The sequence below is a fragment of the Heterocephalus glaber genome, unplaced genomic scaffold (genome assembly GCF_053883595.1).
Source record: "Heterocephalus glaber isolate CG9 unplaced genomic scaffold, H.glaber_assembly_v1.0 deba00001600, whole genome shotgun sequence".
NCBI classification, from domain to species: Eukaryota; Metazoa; Chordata; class Mammalia; order Rodentia; family Bathyergidae; genus Heterocephalus; species Heterocephalus glaber.
In genome coordinates, this window is record NW_028258372.1 from 7,365,426 (window position 1) to 7,388,016 (window position 22,591).

Sequence of the window (22,591 nt, forward strand, 5' to 3'; positions counted from 1 at the left end):
CATAGACTGTTGTGCCAGGTATGAAAAATATAGCCAAGCTTGTTTTTCCCTTGCCAACTTTCACAGACATTTAAAAGTGACAGCATGTTACTATAAACCTACGTGTAAGCTAGAAGGAGGGTATTTTCCTGTGCCTCCTTCATCTCTTTTCCACAACTGCTCAATTTGATCTCCTAACTGAGAAACCAATCCATCAATCAACAAGCAATTCTGGTTCCACTTCCCTCTGCAATATGAGAAAAAAATTACGGACTGTTTAATATTAGTGATAATTATTGGCATCAAAACAATAAGTAATAAACTTTAAAAAGTAACAATCCAACTACCAAAGAAAAGAGAGAGATGAGAATTTAACTTCAGTTATCATCATGAGAACTACAGAAATAAAGGAACATTAGTCAGATAAACCCTGAAGCTGCCTCAAGGTCAGTCTTCAGCAAGCCAGTCAGTCAAGGTCAAGTCCTAGGAAAGAACGTAGTACAAGTAGTCAAATATCCAATACTATTCTATTTTTCACAACTTTGATCAAATTACCATAGCATAGCACATCCCAGTGTAGAAAATAACTGCAGTTCAAAGAGCTATACTTCGTATTCATCACTAGGGCCAATCTTTATCCTTAGTGATTCCTTCATCCAAAAATGTACTATTGCGCTCTTAGAATGTGATAAGCAAATAGCATCAGAAAGTATAGCAAACCTACCCAAGGACATACTCTTAGGAAATAACAAATCTAGAATTTTAAAATGTCTAATCAGTCTCCCAAGTTCATTATCGTTTCATAATCCTAGGTTATCCTAAAGCATTGTTTCTAACAATGTATCATGCATCAGAATTATAGCTGGCATAGCTTTTAAGATACTGAACCCCACGTGATTTTGACCTAAGAAAACTGGAATTAATGTTTGTGAATCACTGCTTTAAATGTTACTTATTGCTCTATCCTAAGAAAAAGGGTACTCGGGGATTTAGCTCAGTGGTTCCGCCGCCTGCCGCACAAGTGCAAGGTCCTGAGTTTGATGCCCAGTACCAAAAACAAAAACCAAAACAAAACAAAACAAAGACAAAAAAAAGAAAAAGGGTACTTAATTTCAGAGACAGGGCCCAGGCTCTATATACTTCTTTCTTTTTCTACTACTTTATTTCATTCATTCATTCATTCATTCATTCATTTTTTGGTACCAGGGATGGAACTCAGGACCTTGAGCTTGTGAGGCAGGCAGCAGAACCACTGAGCTAAATCCCCCGGCCTTTGTATTACTTTATTTCAAAGGAACCAAGTAGTCTATTCATGTATTTTAAAAGAGAAAAATAAATAAAAACAAAAGAAAAAGCTGAAGTTTTGAAAAGTAACTGATAAAATAACTTTGGTGATATGCCTTTTTAATAGATTCTTCTTTTTCTGAATAAGAATTCTCAATATAAAACAGGATTAAGTTACAGAGTCTCTAACTGTCACTCACAGTAAATAGTTTAATTCAGGACATGACAGAACACTAAAATTTAAAATAAAATGTAATTATTAAGTTAGGGCAAACAAAATTAAAATAGCAACACCAATAACAAATTCTGATATTTTACTCAGAATTCTACCTACTTAATTATTTTATATAACATGATGCACTCGGTTCTGAGAATATTTAACTTTTTACAGAAGAATTTCTCAAAGGTGTTTTGAAGGTCTGGAGGTACTATACCTTGATAAACGCTCACATTTCTCTCGGCGACTGGTGTAGTAGCTCTGAATTACAGGGTAGTTGTAGCATAACCTTGACAACTGCACAGCATCATCTGAGAGTTAGAAAACAAAACTTAGTAATGTTACCAAAGTATCTCAACAATATTTACGATTATACATACTCATGTTTTACTGTAATTTTATAATACTGCTTAACTTGCAGGGTTGCTAAATGCAAGAATAGTATACATCCTTTTATTTATAGACATACAAGTGAGAAAATTATCTCATGAAAGTTTTAACAAATATGCTGGCTGGCTTAAAACACTAGAAAGTGTTTTAAATAATTTTACTCTCTTGGTACAAGCAATAATTTGCAAGCAAACTATATTATTTGTTCAAATCAAAATCAAACAATTTAAAAGAATAAGACCAACAACAACTATACAAGTGTGTGTAGTGGCAGAGACACTTCTAAATAAAATGTAATGTGCTTCCTGGAAATGCAAGTTGGAGGGTTTGTTTCAAACAAACACTGTACAGTAAAAGCCAATACTAAGAATTTTCAATAAGAGTATTCAATTGATGGCAAATAGTGGCAGTTAACAGAACACTAAACAAGAAAGCTATCAGCAAATTAGGTAATAAAAACCACAATTCCATGCATCTAAATTACAGATAGTGATACTATTGAACTCATTTCAGAAGCCATGTTTCCTCAAAATTTGCTTTCCTTTTGTATGCTACTTGATCCAATGAGCACATATAGAACCTGCATAACAGAGGGGTGAGGCACTGAAGATACAAAGAGAATAAGAATGTAAGAAGAAAACTAAGTAAGGTGAAAGAGGAAGCAAAGCATCAGAACAGAACAACAAAATTTTGAAGATTTAATAATGTTTTAGTATTAAGAGGTTAAATAAATATTTTACCTAAGCCTTCTGGCAAAAGCCCACAATGAGAGAACCACAGAACCATTTGTGCATATTGACAGATGAGCTGTGTAACCGTGTACTTATTGCTTAGCTCCATAAATCCTATTAGAGAAGAGTTAACATTAGTTGTTTAACTTTCAATTTATCAATCACAAAGAAACAAAAAACTCAATATACTCAGTTTTCAAAACAAATTAATTACTTGGTAATTCTTAACAATAGGTATACACTCTGAACAAATGTAGCTTGTATCTAATTCATTTTGGTCCAAAATTATGTGAAGCAAATTTCCAAAAATACTACAAGTAAGTCACTGACTACAGACATTTTTTGCAAGCTATTACAATATCATTAATACAGATTGCTTAAATCATGCCTTTGAATAAAATTGGCCTTTTTTTGATTTGTTGAAATGGTAAAACAGAGAAAAAACTTAAGTCATTTTTTTGAATAAAAGTATACGAGTAATTTAAAATTTTAAAATTCAACTGGAAGTACACTACCCTAATAGTCATTAATTTTCACTCCAACTCCAGAATTTCCCAAGCTTATTCTGTAGCTTTACATAAAATATATTTTAGTATTTAAAAAATATTCTCTTTATACAATGATCCACCTTGGAAATAGAAACTTTATTCTTTCACAAAGTCAAGAAGTAAAACACTCATTTATAAAAAACAAAGAGCATACCTCTCTCAGTGATCTCTTGGGCTTCTGTTACAAAACAGCTTAAGACTGTCGTAAGATTGCTAAATAGCAAATGACACTGCTGCATAGACTGTATAGTTTGTGGATCAATGAAGCGACACGATCCATCAAATAACGGTGTACCTTTTAAGGATAAAATACAAGACTAGTTTTCACACAGTAAATCTGAGTTAATTAGAAACACAAACACAGATTTTCTAAAATTCTTAATACTCAAAAGAATTACTTTACATATTATGAGATTTGCAAGGCATGCTAGAAATAGCCAGTGTCCTCAAGGAACCTACAATATGCCTCAACATAAATCCAGCAAGAATCAGAATGAGAATGTGAACTCAAACAATACAGATCTAGAGCTTTTCTTCATAACCATTACATATCATAAGATATCTAATAACCAATTTAATCACATTACTATTTAGTGTGGGATTGGTCTACACAATAATTATCTTAACTCTAAAATCTTTGAAATCAATGGGTAGTTTACTTTATTTCCAATACATTAAAAACACTTATGTGGGGCTGGGGATTTAGCTCAGTGGTTCCACTGCCTGCCTTGCAAGCACAAGGTCCTGAGTTGGATCCCCAGTAACAAACAAACAAACAAACACCCAAAACACTTATGCTCTGCATTTTAATTATCCTTAGAGGTTATCAATCTAAAAAAAAACCCAAAAACAAAACCTCAACCAGCAAAGAAGCTCAAGGCTTCAACAACAGTTCAATTACCAATTCTACATTATACCACATTATGCTCAAAACATGAGTCATACAATTTATAAATTGATTTGAACTAATTTTTTTTCTTTTATAAAACATATGTAATCAGCTGACATTTTCCTCTTAAATAATTTTCACCTTATCTGAATTATCAAGCATTCTTCTAGACTTCAGCTGTGCTAAGTGGTTACTAAAGTATTTAAAATTAATAATTCTATCTTTGTAGTTTCCTAATTATGACATAAAAATATTATAGAACCATGTGTTCCTGTCACGTTTTCCTGGCTTAAAAATCCTCTACTGAGAATAATTTGTGTTACTTTTGTAGTTAAATGTCTTCAAAAGCTCTGATCTTCATTTACCACGACACAAAAATAATGAACAAAACATACACATCTAAATCAAGTTAAGTTTTAGCCAGATGTGGTGGTGCACTCAGGAGCCTAAGGCAGGAAGATTATAAGTCTAAGGCCAGCTTGGGCCTCAAAAATAGGGGAAAATAATTTATTTTCACTTATAGTGCAGTCATATACCTCTAATTACTAAGTACTGGGCTGGCAATATAGCTCAATGGTAGAGCAGCACTTGCATATGTGATGCCCTAGGTTGATACCCAGCATCTGGGGGCCAGATGTGTAGAAGGACTCTAATCACTAGCACTTTGTGTTATTTTTGCATTTACTGGACATGATGAGTTTTTAATATTCACTGGATACCTCAAAATTGAGTCAAAGTATACAACAGATTAATAAGATTATAAAGAATGACTTGGCATGATGATAACCTCATCTATATATTCTTGGTAGAGGTATCAATTTTATTTTGCCATGTAGTTTCTTCATATCCATAAACATTTTAAATAGAAAATGAGTAGAGATGGGTTCCTGAAGTTAGTTGGCACATTCCCCCTTAATCCATCAGCACTGTTTGTAAATTAAACTCTTAGGACCAAAAGATGAGTAATTCTGAACCTTGGTATTATAGCATGTTGCCAGTTTAAAAATTCACTGAAAAATCTGAACAAAAATTATTCTCCTCATTTTAATGTAAAAATAAATAGTTTCCTTCTGGGACTTCTTTAATTTTAAGCGCTTACAATTTTCAAAATGATTAAAAATTATTATGTACTTATAATCGAAGATTAGTATTTTACTAACAAATTTTGCCCTAAATCCAGACAATACTTACATAGTTTGTCAAATTCCTCTTTTGTGATAATCACTTTATTCCACGTCCACTCCAGAACAAAGCGCAAATTAACAGCAGAATTTGGTTGTTCTTATTTGGAAAAATGAAAATAAAAAATAAAGAATATTATTAATCACAAACAGAAAACTATTAACTTTCCAGTGATAGCACTTAAACCAAGTTCTCAAAAGAAGCACCATCATTAATGTAGACAATCTAATAAAATGTATCCTGCTAAGTGCATCTCATCAGGGAGCACATCATTTTCTATAGGAAAGCTTTAAACTTGCAACTTGAGCTTATCATGAGAAAGATCTTAAAGAAGTCAAATTTCAGCTGGGCGCAGTGATGCAAAGCCATGCAATTAGGAATGAAAAGGGTGAAATCACAATGGATCTTGTAGAAATGGAAATCATCAATACCTACTTAGAGAAAATGTTATCCATAAGATGGATAACACAGAAGAAATGGACAGATTCCTAGAAACATATGAATTACCAAAACTGAATCAAGAAGATATAAAAATTCTAAATAACCCAATATCAATGAAATTGAAAATGTAATTAAAAACTTAAAAAGAAAGAAAAGCCCAGGACCTGACGATTACACTGTTGAATTCTACAAGAAATTTAGAGAAGATATAATGCCACTACTCTTCAAACTCTTCAGTGAAATTAAAAGGGAAACAATACTCCCAAATTCATTCTTGAAAGCAAGCATTACCCTAGTATCAAAACCAGAGAAAGACCCAACCAAAAAACAGAACTACAGGCCCATCTCCCTAATGAACATATATGCAAAAATCCTCAATAAGATACTGGCAAATAGAATACAGAGGTTCATCAAGATCATACATCTTGACCAAGTCAGATTTACCCCAGGGATGCAAGGATGGTTCAACATATGCAAATCAATAAATGTAATACACCATAACCAGGACAAAAACCACATGATCATCTCAATAGATGCAGAAAAAGCAAAACATCTTCACTGGAAGAAAGATAGCCTCTTATAAATGGTGCTGGAAAAACTGGCCTTCCACATGCCAAAGACTAAAATTAGACCACTATCTCTCATCATGCACTAAACTAAAACTGAGATAGATGAAAGGTCTAAATATCAGTACAGAAATAAATATCAGTACACTAGATCTGCTGGAAGACAAATAAAACAAGAGTAAAACTCTTGAAGACTTAGGTATAGGTAAAGATTTATTTATTTATTTATTTATTTATTTAGGGTACCAGGGATCAAACCCGGGTCCTTGCAGTTGCACAGCAGGTGGCGAAACCACTGAGCTAAATCCCTGGCCCCAGCTAAAGATTTATAAGTAAGCATAGGAAATATTACAAAGAACCAACAACTGGGATCTCATCTTACTAAAAAGCTTTTGCAGAGAAAAAGCATTTGACAACATCCAACACCTATTCATGATAAAAACCCTACAGAAAATTGGAACAGATGTCTTTATCTCAATCTGATAAAAGCTGTCTATGACAAACCAACAGCCAACATCATATTAAATGGTCTAAAGCTGAAAGCTTTTACTCTAAATTCGGGAACAAGACAAGGATGTCTACTATCACCACTCTTATTCATTATAGTTCTGGAAACATTAGCCACAGCATTTAAACAAGAGAAAGAATAAAAGGAATAAGGACAGGAAAGGTAGAAGTTAAATTATCATTATTTGCAGATGACATGATATTCTACATAGAAGACCCCAAATTCCATCTAAAGACTTCCTGGTAATTTCCTGAAAACATTAAAAGCATCATACCATAATAATATATGTATACTCAGGTTTGCAGCAGCACAGTTTGTAACAGTAAATCTTTTTTTCTTTTCTTTGGTACCAGGGATCAAACTTGGGACCTTGAGCTTGCGAGGAAGGCGGCAGAACTACTGAGCTAAATCCCCAGCCTGTGTAATAGTAAATCTTTGAAACAGGCTCAAATGTCCATCAACTGATGAATGGATAAAGACGATGTAGTTTTTTTTTTTATACAATGGAGTATTATTTTACCATAAAGAAGGATAAATATGAGATATTACTAGGTAAATGGATGCACCTTGAAACCTTACTCTTAAGTGAAATAAATCAGACAACACATTCAAATATCGCATGGTTTCTGTGGTGTGAGATACTGAAAGTGCACATAAAGGCCAAATGTATATTAGATATTGGAAATGGAAAGAAAATGTTCAATTAGAAAGGGTAAATAAGGGTAGTAAGAGATACTGAGAAATAGGAAGGAAGGGAAAAGGAAAAAAGAATAGGAGGAATAAATGGAAACAAAGTTTTTATAAATAAGGGGGGGAAGGGGTTGAAGGGAGCAGAGGGAAATGAGAAAAGAAGAAGGTATATGTGTGTATATATATATATATATATATATATATAAACAAACATATGTACAGGTACAAATTCCATATGATAAATATTATCATGTATATCTAAAATGTACCAATGAAATTAAAAAATAGAAGGAAACAATACTAAAATACATATGCATAAATAAGCATGCCTTATTCTCAAACACTTCAGGACAAAAATATAGTATGTGTGTAAAGAGTTTGAGCAATACATACAACTACCTGGATGAGTCTCCAGAGATGCTGAAAACAACTCAATCCCAAAACCTTACATATTATTGGATTTCACTTATGAAGATGTTTGAAATGACAAAATTGTAGGAACAGAGATTAGTGGTTGCCAAGGGTTAGGGGTAGGGCAAAGGGAAGGCAGGTGGTGGTGGGCGGGGGACGCAACCTGGGGGACAACTATACCAGACGCTTGCCAGACTGCATCACTTGGGAAGAAATGTGATACACAGAGTCCGCAGGTTTTCTCTATGTTATGTCTTACAACTGTATATGATGTACAATTATCTCACAATAAACTATTTTTTAAAAAAACAAGAAAACATGATCTGCTAACTTAAACAATACAAAAGAACATGTTTTAATAGTCTTACCTTGTGTTATCCAATTTCTGACACAACCAATCAAAAGTCCCAGAGAACTTGTCTGAATTGCTGCTGACAATATGGCTTCAAACTGTTCTTCCTAAATCATGCAAGAAAGAAAGAAAGAAAGAAAGAAAGAAAGAAAGAAAGAAAGAAAGATTAAAGACAATAGGAGATCACAAGGAGCTAAAAGCTAAAAAATCACTATGGCCTATTACGATGGCTATATATCAAAAGACACAATAACAAATAGTAGTAAGGAAGTGGAAAAACGAAGAGTCTTCATACACTGCTGGTAAGAGCACAAAATGGTATACTTTGCAGAACAGTGTGATATTCCTTAATACGTTAACACAGAGCCAGTATTTCCATACCTACCGTGTGTAAATACTCAAAGAACTGACAGTACATATCCACACCAGAAGTTCACAACAGCACTATTTATAACAGGCAAAAAACCAGAAAATGCAAATGCCCATCAACTCAAAAATAAAGAAAAGGCAGTATATTTATACATTACACAACTATAAAATAGGATTGAATAATGGCTCTTGCTATAACACAGATGAACCCTGAAAATGGGGCTAATTGAAAGAACCCAGTCACAAAGTATCATATACTATTTGATTCCATTTACATAAAACATCTGGAATAGGCAAATCCACAAAAGAAGGCACATTAGAAGTTACCTATGGCCAGTGGTGAGAGGAAGAGAAGAAAAGGAAAGGAAATGATTGTTAATGGGTATGGAGTTTTAGTGGTAACGAAAATCTTCTAAAATCAAATGTAGTGAGAGTTGCACAACTCCATATATGCACTTAAAACCACTGAATTATATACTTTATTACACTAAAACCATTGCACTATACCCTATTTGCCTTATCAAGTATATCTCAATGAAGTTGTTACTAAGAAAGCACGATTCTAAATGGAGACTCACTATAGTCATTTACCTGAAAACCAGGGATGAAAAAACAAGATTATCTGCTACTACAATTATTATTGTATAGTTTTTAGAAGATCTACTAAATGCAATGATAAAATCAAGTGTAGATGGATACATAGCTTGAAATTCCAAGAGTCTGACAAGTAGATATCAAATAAATATACAAAAATGAACTGCCTTTTCATGTCTTCACAGTATTTAGAAATGAATTCAGGACTAATTTTCTACTCATAAAGAGCTAAACCATAAATATATAGAGATAAAAACAAACTCATAAGATGAAATATGTAAGACTCCTCAGATATGTAAGACAAACTCTGAACAGAAAAATGGATGGGAAATTTTAAGATTAAAAAAAGTCAATTACGGGCCAGGGATTTAGCTCAGTGGTTCCACGGCCTGCCTCACAAGTGCAAGGTCCCGAGTTTGATCCCCGGTACCAAAAAAACAAACAAACAAACAAACAAAACAACTCAATCATGCTGGGCATGGCCATATGCACTTACAGCCCTAAGGGGAGCATTATGGGTTTCCCCTCTACTTAAAGGTCTACATGCAACCTATCATATTAAATGATACCTGTGGATGAAGTCACACACACAAAAAACAGACAACCCAATCCTGCTTAACAGCTGAGGATAGCCACTAGCATTCAGACTAAAATAATAAAAAGAAAAACTTAACAGAAAGAAAGGAAGATAATGATGAAGAAATCTCCCAGAAGGAAGAGCCACAGACAAGAGAAATAGTTGGAAAATAAAAACATCCATTTGAACTAAATCAACTTGAAATAATCAACATTTATCTAATGGAGATCCATACAAAGAAAATCAAGATGAAAAGAAAAACTTAAGACTGTATGAGTGACAAACTTAGAAAAAATTTAAAACCCACCTGTGAATGTCAAAAAGAACAAGAGTTACAGAAGAAAAAAAGTTAATGTAAACTACTACATACTCGACTAAAGAGGGAGAAAAAATATCTCCTGATGTTAATAGTACTGAAAATTTTCTTTATTTACATGAAATTAAGTATTAAATTCCAACTGTGAACATTAAACCATCAGAAACAACATTTACATTTTGTCTGATATTTAAAAGGCTCTTTTTCTAGCAATTCATTATGTTACAAATACTATTTGAGAGGAGTTAATAAAACATGTTTTCTTCCCTGAAAAATGATGTGGGGATTTGGTTTCTTCTAATACATTTTATAAACAAATTAAGATAAATTATTCCTGTGTCACCACGCGATACTGTTTATTGCAAGATGTTTCCTGACTGGTCAAAGGTATTGCGACCAGGTATTGGGAGAGCTGTTAGAGGACTACAGAAAAATCTTGGCTTCTGTAACTGAGTCTGACTCTTAGAACTGATCATTTCTTTTGTTGCAGGAACTGAGAATCAGTGCTATAAGCTTCCATTAAGATAATAATGGTTTCACAGAGCAGTGGTTTGTTTTTTTGGTACTGGGGATCGAACTTGGGACCCTGCGCTTGCGAGGCTGGCGCTGGAACCACTGAGCTAAATCCTTGGCCCGAGCAGTGGTTTTTAAAGGGCATGTGAAAACCAACTGTTAGGCTCCACTCTCAGAGTTTCTAATTCAATAGCTCAAAGACAGGACCAAGAACTTGCATTTCTAACAAGTTCTCAGGTGACAATGATGCCAGCAACCAAAGTGTGTTGCTATGCAGACCATGAGATTCAGCTAAAATAAGTTGGGTTTTATTTATGTGCTCCTATCTATGCTACCTGATGCTGTCAAGATATTTTTCCTGTCCCATAACCATCTATACAGATGAGTGAACCTCACAGTGACTTATGGCCTATTGGGTCTCATGAGTATGATTTTTAAACCAAATCAGGACAACAGCTACTGACCACACAGGGTGGGCACTACTTTACCACTTCTGCAGAAACTATCCAGTAGATTTTTATTATAGTAGAACGCTATTAATATATAAAGTAACAGCAAGAAATGATACAGGTCAAAATCATCTCACTTGAGTTAAATTGGAAGGCTGAATATCTATGAGTCTTGGTGAGAGAAGGCCAGCTACAAGGCATCGATTATAACCATCAGGAATAACTTCACTTAGAGATGGTCCAGATTTCTTTAAAAAAGTCAAAGTCTACAATAGATGAATAAGATATCAATCAACACTCAATTCGAATAATCAAATTTATGAATTAAGTTAATTACACTACACTTTAAAAATGCCTAATGGACATTATGAATGATTATACTGCAAGGGAAATGGTTTATAGATTCTTTCAAAATCAATCGTTACTAGTTGTACATCGACAAGTTACCTTAGATAGCAGTTTATATATTTTCATGAAATGTAATCCTGTTATATTCTCTAAAGCTAACAGATCTTGACAAACTTGACACATACAAACCTCCGTGTCTAATGTGACAGGTCTGATAAGAAGTATGAATGTGACATTCATTCACATTTGGCCAATTATCAATTAAAAGACCTGCCACATCACGCTTCCCATGGAAAGTATGTTTCTACATACTATTTTTTTGGGGGGGTTGTGTGTCAAGCACTGTGTCATTATGCTAGGTGCCTTCTTTGCATTACTTCATTTCCTTATTTAGCTTTCTGACAAGAACCAACAAAGGTTTTTTAAAGAAGATATGGTAATGCTGGGTGTAGTGGTGAACACCTACAATCCCAGCACTTGGAAGGCTGAGGCAGGAGTATCACCAAGAGGTCAAGGCCAGCTTGGGGTACACAGTGAATTGGCGAGACCCCCATTCCAAAAAAAAAAGAGGACGTGGTAAGGCACTAACTTACTCTTTTCCCCATGGTTCAAGTAGCTAAAATCCACATAAAGGTGCTACAAATACCCCAATGTCTCCTCTAGCAGGCTGTCATTGGTAATTGATTCTACTTAGCTGCTAATCTCAAAAATATCTAACAGAAGCGACCATTTAAGATGAAATAATAGTTTATATAATCAACATTAAAGTTTAAATCCATGATTATGTGCACTCTAAGATCTGACTTCGATTCAGAAATACTGCATGCTTGTAATTGTTATTTACCTCCTTCTGAAATCCAGCACAAGTTATATGAACAATTCCTGAGTTTAACAGACAAGTGGCATCTGAAAAAGATTTTAAAATTCTACTTAAAATATTAAAATGGTTCTAATGCAACAAAATTTATCATAATAACAGATCCTCAGGCAATCAAATTATAACACAGACTACATTTTTTAGTAAACTTTTTCAGGTATTTTGTCAAGAAATTAGTAATACCTTCATACACATATAACTATTAAATTTCTCAAGTACAATATATTAAGTCAATCAATGACATTATCTGTTAAATAACACATGACATTCTTTCATACGAACTACATACAAACACACCCAACTACATAACACCTTTGCATGTTACTTTTGTCAAAAGATAAAAGAAAAATACATACCAAAACTAAAAGTACTTGGGTTAAAAAACTGCTCTGGAGGTGGATAGGAAGAAGGAATAACTCGACTTAAACTTCTCTCATGTACTAATATATCCAAGATGGCATGTGGAAAAGTCCTACTTACAACAGACTCCAATGACCACAATGCAAAATAAGAGCAATTATGTAGATATTCTCCTGATCTAAAAAAAAATTTAAGATTACTGTTATTAATCAGCTACACATAACAATGAGAGAGGAGAGAGGAGGGAGAGAGAGAGAGAGAGAGAGAGAGGGAGAGAGGGAGGGAGAGAGGGAGAGAGGGAGAGAAGGGGAGAGGGGGAGAGGGGGAGAGGGGGAGAGGGGGAGAGGGGGAGAGGGGGAGAGGGGGAGAGGGGGAGAGGGGGGAGAGAGAGAGAGAGAGAGAGAGAGAGAGAGAGAGAGAGTGAGCGCGAGCACATGTGCACAAGAGAAAATCATACCTTAATGAATCGGGCATTTGTGCATGATACCAACGATTTATGTCAAAAAGCCCCAAATATATAGCAGGTTTTCCCTGTCCATATACATTCACTTGCCAGGTAAATACTGAAACACTAGTGTCAGGAGATAGAGCTGAAAAGAAAAAAAGATCAAAAATAAAAACAGAACAAATCTCAAAGTAAAATCACCCCAATAGAATCAGCAAGATCTCACAAACTGAGGTTTAATTCATAATTCATTACATTTGTCAAAATATAGTTCCATCAATTGTGTATAGTAAGAGATTTATTCACTAGATTGATACTCTTTTTTTTTTTTTTTCTGGTATGGGGATCAAACTCAGGACCTTGCCACCTGCCAGGCAGGGTGGCACTGCTGGGCTATATCCCCGGCCCTCAGACTGACATTTTTAAGAAATTATTTTAAAAATATTCATCAGAAAAATTCTATCCTGCCTTGTTCCCAGTTAACACTTTGGCAACTTTGAGATATTCAAAGTAGGAAGTAGAAAAATTATTTTAGCAATTATTCCCAAGGAATAGTACAAATATTCCCCCAAGGATGGTACATAGCTAGAAACAGAGAAGTTAATTCATTACCTAAAATAGGCAATTTTGAGCATTAAGCCTTAATTCTTTAAAAGAATCTTAGTTAAGAAGGTCTGATATAGCTATTTGGTGAAGAGAAAAAAAAGAGAACTACCTCCACAGTGGCTATGGAATGACTAAAGCAAGGGGCAAACAGGAGAAGTAAAAACCTGAAATACTACCAACAAGAAGTTGAAACTAATGGGAAGACGTGTGGGGAACAAGAAGAGACAATGCATGGTAAGTTCTATTTCTGATACGTTTAATTGGATGTGAAAACCAGATGACAAATATAAATATAGGTAGTAGGACAACGAGCATCTGTGATGATTGAGCTCACTGAGAATGAAGTTAGGAACACACATACAACCCAGCCCTGATGAACATTTTCAGAACTGAATGAGTCTATAACATCATTTCAATTAATCCTCACACCTACCCTTTACAAAAGATATAACTGAATTATATCACGTATAGATGGGGCAACATGGCTCAGAAATGTTAAGTAATTTGTAAAGGTCACAATTAGTGACAGGGATGGAGTCTGAATCAATGCGTAACTCAAAAATCTATGCCAGGATTTATATTTTACCAGGAAGAGGTAACATTAAAGGAAACAGAAAATTCAAAGCAACCACAGCACATTTGTAATATATGGCTCAAAAAATATAAAGGAAACACTCAGACTATTTATACCAGTTACTTCAGACCACTTTTGGTTTTAAGAAGTCGATTAAAATACAAGGGTACTTCACTGGCCTAAATTGCTCAATTTTTGAGTTCTATACAGCAATCTGGAAAGTAACAAACACCTAGTATCTCATACAGGCTGGAATAAATTCATGATTAGTATTCAAAGCTTTTAACAAAGTTTTTAACTGCCAGGAGTATGAACTCTAAAAACCAATACCTCTCATAAATCTTACAATCAAGACTTCACATAAAATACTTTTAACCAACCTTCACTCACGCCTTCTTCCCTGTCACCATGAGGTCGAAATTTCTCTATACTCTGGCATCCCAACAATTTGGTATTACTAGTCTGTCCCCTCAAAGGAAACATGCCACCTGTCAGGTCCAGTGTGTATCTTTCTTCACAGTACTCTAGTCCCTTTAACATAAAATGAACACAAACCTTAACAAGCTTATGAGCAAAAGAGCATTCTAAAATTAAACATTCTCCAAATTTAAAGATGTTTCACACAATACAAAGAAAACATAAAACTGAAAGAGCATCTAAAATTTTGGATACTATAAAGCACAAATAATAAGACAGATTTTGACTCTTAAAAATAATTACCAAATAATCTTTTAAAGCTATACCAAACATGTGAACCTTCATGTACTACTAGCTGGGAGTATAAACTGGAGTAAATACCAAAATTATATATGCAGGGGCTGAGGGTGTAGCTTAGCTATATAGTGCAAACTTAGCATGCATAAAGCCCTAGGTCAAATCCCTAGCACCTCAAAAACCAAACCAAACCAAACCAAACTAAATTATACACCCATACTCCTAGGCCAACAAATTTATTTTGATATTCTTATCTTAAAATACCACAGGTTCTTCAATATTTTTTTGCTCAATGATTTCCTTATGAATGTAGCAAAAGGTTTAGACTTTCCCGGGGGAAAAAATGCATAATCATAAAAATGTCATACATAACACTCAAGAACTGTGGAGTCCCTCAAACTCATCCATATAACCTTCAAGCACTAGGTTAAAAAAGCCTGTTCTAGATGATTGGCAAAATATGACTATCAGCAGCGCCCCTCTATTTTCTCAGAAATTCTGTCAAAAACAGGTAGTTATTGGGCTGGGGATTTAGCTCAGTGGTTCTGTCGTCTGCCTTGCAAGGGCAAGGACCCGAGTTCGATCCCCGGTACCAAAAAAAAAACAAACAACAACAACAACAAAAAACCAGGTAGTTATCTGAGCATCTAGGTGTATGTGTCCTCTTATAGACACTGGACTTACTGCTTGATATGTTAGAGCAACAAGGGATTGTTTTTCTAAAAAGGCCACAAACTTGAGTCTAGTCCACTTCCCTCATTTTAGAAGAAAATGATACCTGAAGAAGAGTGCTATATTTGTAAAACAGGTAAAATAAACTGGAGATCTCAGGATCACTAATCCAGTACTTCTATATTATGAATACAACACTAACTTGAATATAACTTTTCAATCTTTCAAATGAAAGACAAAATATTTAAAATAGTTGAGAAAAGAAAATGTTAATAACGTAATTATCATTTACCTCATATAAGATCTGTCCTGATGTCAAACATTTTCTATCACCAAAGGCCAGCTGAAGCAGATGCAAACTCAAAACATCACCTTCACTGAAAGAAACAAATTGAGGAGACACATTAAATACATTAAAACATTAAATATCATTTAACATCTGAATTTTCTGCATACAACACTGAATGCATATTTAGAAACTGTCTCTGTGAAGAACTTATCTTTATATGGTTGTTTTCACAAAATTTAGTCCTTTGAAACAATAACTTACTTTTGTTTTTAAAATTCAAATTAAGCTGACATTGGCATACTTTAAGTAATAGCTACCTGGCAACAACTATAACTTTTTACCCATTATTCTTTTTTTCAAATATTCTGCCTTCAATAGGTATGTCTTAAGACATATGGCTACTTAAAATAACTGAACTATCACAGGTTCATTAGCAGCTCCAGGTACTGTATCTCTGTGGGCAAGTATTCTGGCCAATGAAAGGTAAGCAATTATCCCATGGCTACTACAGAGATCCTTCCTAGGAGATAACATGTCCTTTGCTGCTTCTTCTTCCTGGTCTCTTCCTCCATCTTGTTTTACTTCTACTTAAAATGAAGATGTTGCCCTGGACCATGAAGATGAGGGCTTACAAAGATGGAAAGTAAAAGTATCAGAACAACCATGCATTAGCGAAGTACAGTGCACAGTGTTAAGTACAGCTATGCAGAGTTATATCATCTGACTTTGAATCTTATTATTAGTAGCTAAGCTTTCTTAACACATTACTTTTACTTGGCTTCCAACATGACACTATCCACTCCTCAGTCCTTTGCTGGCTACCTTGGCTCTTGTTCTTAATCTCCAAGTATGTTCCCGAGACAGTTTGCAGCTCTCTTCTTTTTTCCAGTCATTTTCACTCATTCTAAGCCAGTGGTTTTCCACCTTGGTTATTTATTACTAGAATCACTAGAAGAGATTCGCAAAAAACTCTAATTCTTAGCTCATGTCACCAAAAATTGATTTAATTGGCTTGAGGTAGTCAGAGAAAATTCACTTTCCTTACCCAAGCTTTATACAAAGTATATGCAAATAAACATTTTTCTGCCCTTATCTATAACTACTCTGTGCTCTACCCGTCTGACTTTGCTTTTCCTAAATACTTCTCTTTCCCTCCCAGATCTTCCCATACCTCCACCATTCCCTGCCCCAACTCTGACTGATTACCTAAAAACAGCAATTCCTTGTATTCTACCATATTCTATATTCCCTTTCCTGACTTTATTTTTCAGCATTAAAATCATCATATGAAGTTATATTAAATATACAGACTAATCTACTTATTTGCTATCTCTTTTCCTCACTGGAAATTTAATCGATCTTATGTATAACTATATTCCCTAGGGCAGTTACTGGCACACAGTAGATGCCCAAAACCACGTTGATTGAACATATGACCATAAAGCAAAAACAAATGGCCTCAGAAAACCAAATAGTCAACAGGATAGAGTGCCTACAATCAACATTAAAGGGAATACCAGTCATTTTTATTACACAGCTAAATGTGTTTTTAATGATAATCAATGAATACTATGGCAACGATTTAAGATCTGCACCCATGTAATCACATGGTGATATATATTCATTCTACAATAATTCTTCCTTTCTTGCTCCTTTATTTTGTTCAAATGATTATTCTCATGGGGTGGAAAAGGGACCATACTACTTCTCTTCTTGATTTAAATTTATATTTTAGTGTACTTAAAAGTTTATAGAAATCATCACCCCAAGGAACAGTACCAGAGGGAAAAATAAATGGAAAACAAAAGTTTCAATGAAAGTCCTCCTCCTTCATTCTCTATCACTTGGGGCCTTCAAGAATCATAGTTTAAGTCACTGACGCACATTTACAATCAGACAGATTGGAATATGATATGATTCAATGATAGTTTATATATTTTCAATTCAGTTTTCCACAGGATTGATAAATTTCAAAAGTGACAAACCAATTATTCATTCATTTATTTGGCAATCTAACACAAAAATCTGAAATGACTGTACTTCAAGATATCTAGAATCTTAGGATGGATCTATAAAGAAAAACTACTAAGAATAGTAAGTTACCAAGATACAGCATTTATACCACAAACTTAACTGTTCCACCATTAAAGAAAGAACTAAACCTTCAAAATGAATAAAAGTCAATACCTGAACTGTTCCTAGGCCAGGAAATGAGTAAGTTTAACCATCTAGAAATTGAACTGAAAGACTTTTCATAAACTAAAGGTGTAACAAAATTAGAGCTTATAATAGATGCAAAAAGATTAGCCAAATTAACTATAGGAACATACTGTGTAAATCAAGGACTAGAGAACAGAGTGAGAATAAATAACAGAAGACAGGCGTGACAATGGAAGTGGGGAAATGAGATTATAAATTAGGCCTTAAAAACCACTGAAGGTAACAAGAAGCTGGGTACTTTATCTGGATTGGGTTACCCTTTGAAAAATCATTTGAACCAAGTTAAGCAAGCACAATTTCTTCTTACTGGTATCTTAATTACTCAAACATGTAAAAACAATCATTTAAATAACTTCAACTACTACTTCTTAATTTACAGAAAGAATTACATTGGTTTTGCTAAAAGAAACAAAGTACAAAGCTTCCCAAAAGAAATTAACTATTCCATTTTGACAAACATTTTTAAAATTGCATGCATCACACTAACCTATCTTGAGTAGATTGAACAGCCCACAAGTAACAGCAATTACGAGGATCATTCTCAGGTTCTTGAAAAGTAACGGCATATATAGGAACCCTTCCACCTTCCAATTGTGTGTAATACCTAAAACAGGCAAAAGGTAGTATATTCTTAGGTTACCATTTTTGGAAAAAATCTGGGTTAAGAAACCGCTGATGGGGCTGCAGTTTTAGCTCAGTGGTTTCGCTGCCTGCTGCACAAGCGCAAGGACCCAAGTTCAATCCCTGGTACCAAAAAAAAAAAAAAAAAAAGAAACCGCTGTTTACATGATCCCCAAAACTGATTTAGGGACACAGCCAATTCATCCTACCTTAAAAAATACATAGGCACAAGACATCAAAACTATGGCCATGCCACCTATCACCTCCACCCCGAACGGGTGCTAATTACTGAATCACATGCATACATTTATTATGTGTGATCTAGTTCTTAAGATTCATACCAATGTATGACATTACCTTACTACTCTCTAGTAAGTATCCTACAAAAAGATGAAGAATGGCCACACCACCCGAATGTGGCCACTTTGGTTTAAAAGACAGTTTCCCAGTGCCAAAAGAGAAGATAAACAAGAAACTAGACTTTCCATAAATCCCTTAAAAAAGCATAATTAGCCAAGTTGGCTATGATGGCACATGCCTGTGATCCCAGCTACTTTGGAGGCTAGAATTACAAAGCTCAAGGATAGTAAGATCAACTTAGTGAGACCTGGTCTCAAAATAAACAAGGGCTGGAAAGACAGTTCAGTGTATAGTTCTTGCCTGCCAAGTGCCAGACCTAAGGTTCAATTCCCTGTACCACAAAAGGAAGAAAAGCATAATTAGCCAAACAGTAATAATACTAAGAAATCACTGCTATAAAAGCCAGTTTCTCCAGGACTGTTTTAGGAGCAATTAAAAAACCAGAGCCAATAAAAGGATAAAAACAGAAGTGAGATAAATACATCAATATGCCCTAGGGGTGGGGGCGGTGTAAATTAACATCCTAAGCGCCAAACAGGCATCTACCTAACTCAACAATAATCTATGTAACTAAAAAACCTATCTGCTGCCTCCTTCACTAATTCCAGGCTTTTTTGTGTGTGTATGTGGTGGTGATAATGGCAACTGAACCCAGCGTCAATAGCACTGAGGTGCATTCTCACCCTCTTTCTATTTTTGAGACAGGGTCTATGTTGCCCAGGCTGGGCTCAAACTTGCAATCTTCCTACCTCAAACTCCTAGAGTGCTGGGATTATATGTGTGTGCCACCATAATAGAGAATTTAACTTCAAAGATAAAGTTTCAATTTAATCATATTTTGGGGAAGGTTTTGACAGCATAAAATTTAAAACACAAGTATTTTATAACTTTGATTCTTAAAATTTTTTTTCCATCAATATAGAACACTTTATGGGGCCAGGGATTTAGCTCAGTGGTTTCGCCGCCTGCTGAGCAAGAGCATGGACCGGAGTTTGATCCCCAGTACCAAAAATAAATAAATAAATAGAACACTTTATTCAACTATTTTATATAATGTATGATAAAATATATTTCAGAAAGAATTCATACTATACAAATAGTTTAGCCACAGATCGTGCCTACAGAATTAGCAAATAGAATAATTCCACTAGTGCAATACTTTCCAAACACTGAAAGAACCAAGCTAAATTCATGTTCTAGGTCACTTCCTTATATCAAATTATGATGGAATCCAATGAAAAGTTATTTATGGTCAATTACTCTTCTCTTGCTAATTTTCAAATACTTTAACATATATATTAAAAAAGAAAGCACTAATATTAAAATAAAAAGCCAGGTGTGGTGGTACCTGCCTGCAATCCCAGCACTCAGGAGGCAAAGGAAGGAGGATCGCGAGTTCAAAGCCAGCCTGTGCTGCAGGGCAAGTTCAAGGCTGGCATGGACAACATGGAAAGACCCTGTCTCAAAAACAAACAAAAAGAAACCACGCAAGAAGAAAAGTTATACTTACTCTCTCTTCATGCTTTTCATATTCCACAGTGCTAGGAAGCCATCAGAAAAACCTACAGCAAGCTGATTTGTCCTGTTAATGTAACTAAGAGTAGAAACAGCCGTTCCAGATGGGCTTAGTAACTGGAAACACAGATGACGCCCAGCTCTCATTGCACCCTCTCTAATGTGTGGTACTTCAGCTGGGATACCAGTTACAACTTCAAGGTCTAAAACAAGAAGTAGTAAGACAAGTAAGACTAAAAACTACGGATAGAACACAAAAAACTGACAAAAAGAAACTACAGATAGCAAAAAAGCAAACGTCATCAATTATTCAAATCATCAAGTCAAATGTGTCAATTAAAATAAAACTAATGATAAAGCATGGTGAACTAGAAAATAGCCATCTTATCTTCATTTATTTTAATGCATAATTAAAAAATACAATTGTATAGTTTTAAAATCAGCAAACATCCAATGTTATTCGAGGTAGACTCTCTTAAGTATTAATTTCCCAGCCAATCACACGTAAGGCTGATTATTTCTTGATTCAAATTTAAAACTACAACCTCCTTTGAAGGAATGGCTAACTCCATGCCTCAAATAGGAAATACACAGATAATTCTTATACATCTTTACTAAAGAGTATGTGTCAGATGATAAATGGGCTCTTGTTAGCAAAGATAATGCATTCTGAGCACCAAAAGTAATACAAATAAATGAAACACAAGTATGTTAAAAACCTCCTACGTTTTGAGTTTAAGTATGATACTCAAAAAGGAGTGCAAGAGCCAGCCGTGGTGGTGCATGCCTGCAAATCCAGCATTCTCAGAGGCTGAGGCAGGAAGATGGAAAATTCAAGCCCAGGCCAAATCAACTTAGAATCTTAGTGAGATCTTGTCTCAAAATAAAAAATAAAAAGCACTGAGGATGTAGCTTAAGACAAAGGCTTTGGGTTCAATCCCCAGTACCAAGAAAAAAAACTCCGAAGGAAATAAAATAGTCAAGACTAAAGCTCATGCTGCCCATATCTACAAACAATCTTAATGAACCAATGGAAGTAGGACCAACTTCTTACTCTGATAATTAGTATTTCAAAAATATTAAACACTTATTCTCCTCTTTCTGTTCAATCTGCATTTTCAGGTAGCAAACAGTAAAAGTTAATGAAAAGAATTCCCCTTTATATTGACAGAATTTTAAAATCAATTTACAATAAAACAGAACCATACAAAACACAAACCAAAACAAACCAAACCATCTTGCAGCCACTGGTGAAATACAAATGTCAATTAATTAAAATAGCTTAAAGTAGTTTTCAATATTGGCACTATCATCATTTGGAGGCCATAAAATTCTTTGCTGTGGAAGGCTATTCTGAACAATACAGGATATTAAGCAGCATCCCTAGTCTTTTCTTTTTTTCCCCCGGTTGGAAGTTTGTGTTTTATAGCAAACCATATTGTACAGACCTGGGACCCAGGGGCCCAACCCTGCTGGGTCCCCCTTGCCCTCAGCGGGCGGCCTCGTCCCCTCCCACAAGTGGGCTCCTCAAACCTTCCGCCGTCCCCTGGGGCCCTCCCCTCCAGCCTTTGGTCCACCCAATCCCTCCCCCCACCCTCGCGCCTCCCTGTTACCTGAGGTTTGTGTATAGAGCCCCCACGGTACAACCCGGCTCCCCCCAAGCTCAGGCTGGGGGGCGGGACCTGGCCCCGACCCCCTCACCCCCTCAATGGAGTAAGGGGTGGGAAAGCCAAGAGTCTGTTACTAAGTTCCCATGGCAACTGAGGGGCCATTTCCAGCCTTAGCACTGGCATAGGGAGGTGTTCATTGGCTGCTGTTTCCATGGCAACCAGCAGTGGCAGGTCCCTGGGCAAATGCGTTACATGTTTCCATGACAATGAAAAAGTGGGAAGAGCCAAGCTGGAGGAGTCCCATCTTCCCCATCCTTGGGCTGCCACACCCCATCCCCAACTCAGGTCAGGAGGGGTGCACTGCTCCAGAGAGA

The 22,591-nt window shown here is 35.3% G+C and overlaps 1 protein-coding gene across 3 annotated transcripts in view; it reads right to left on the bottom strand.

The window, feature by feature from the left end:
- Window positions 1–22,591, bottom strand: part of Ahctf1 (AT-hook containing transcription factor 1) — a 77,107-nt gene that overhangs the window by 34,406 nt on the left and 20,110 nt on the right. For all 3 annotated transcript variants that reach the window (XM_004853481.4, XM_004853482.4, XM_087194065.1), the window contains exons 5-18: window positions 20,603–20,810; window positions 18,599–18,715; window positions 15,895–15,979; window positions 14,597–14,747; window positions 13,049–13,181; window positions 12,588–12,769; window positions 12,199–12,260; window positions 11,144–11,272; window positions 8,205–8,295; window positions 5,230–5,319; window positions 3,304–3,444; window positions 2,611–2,715; window positions 1,698–1,791; window positions 103–226 (exon numbers count right to left, since the gene is read on the bottom strand). In XM_004853481.4, coding sequence (XP_004853538.1) covers window positions 103–226; window positions 1,698–1,791; window positions 2,611–2,715; window positions 3,304–3,444; window positions 5,230–5,319; window positions 8,205–8,295; window positions 11,144–11,272; window positions 12,199–12,260; window positions 12,588–12,769; window positions 13,049–13,181; window positions 14,597–14,747; window positions 15,895–15,979; window positions 18,599–18,715; window positions 20,603–20,810 — 1,712 coding nt within the window. The remainder of the gene's footprint in view (window positions 1–102; window positions 227–1,697; window positions 1,792–2,610; window positions 2,716–3,303; window positions 3,445–5,229; window positions 5,320–8,204; window positions 8,296–11,143; window positions 11,273–12,198; window positions 12,261–12,587; window positions 12,770–13,048; window positions 13,182–14,596; window positions 14,748–15,894; window positions 15,980–18,598; window positions 18,716–20,602; window positions 20,811–22,591) is intronic.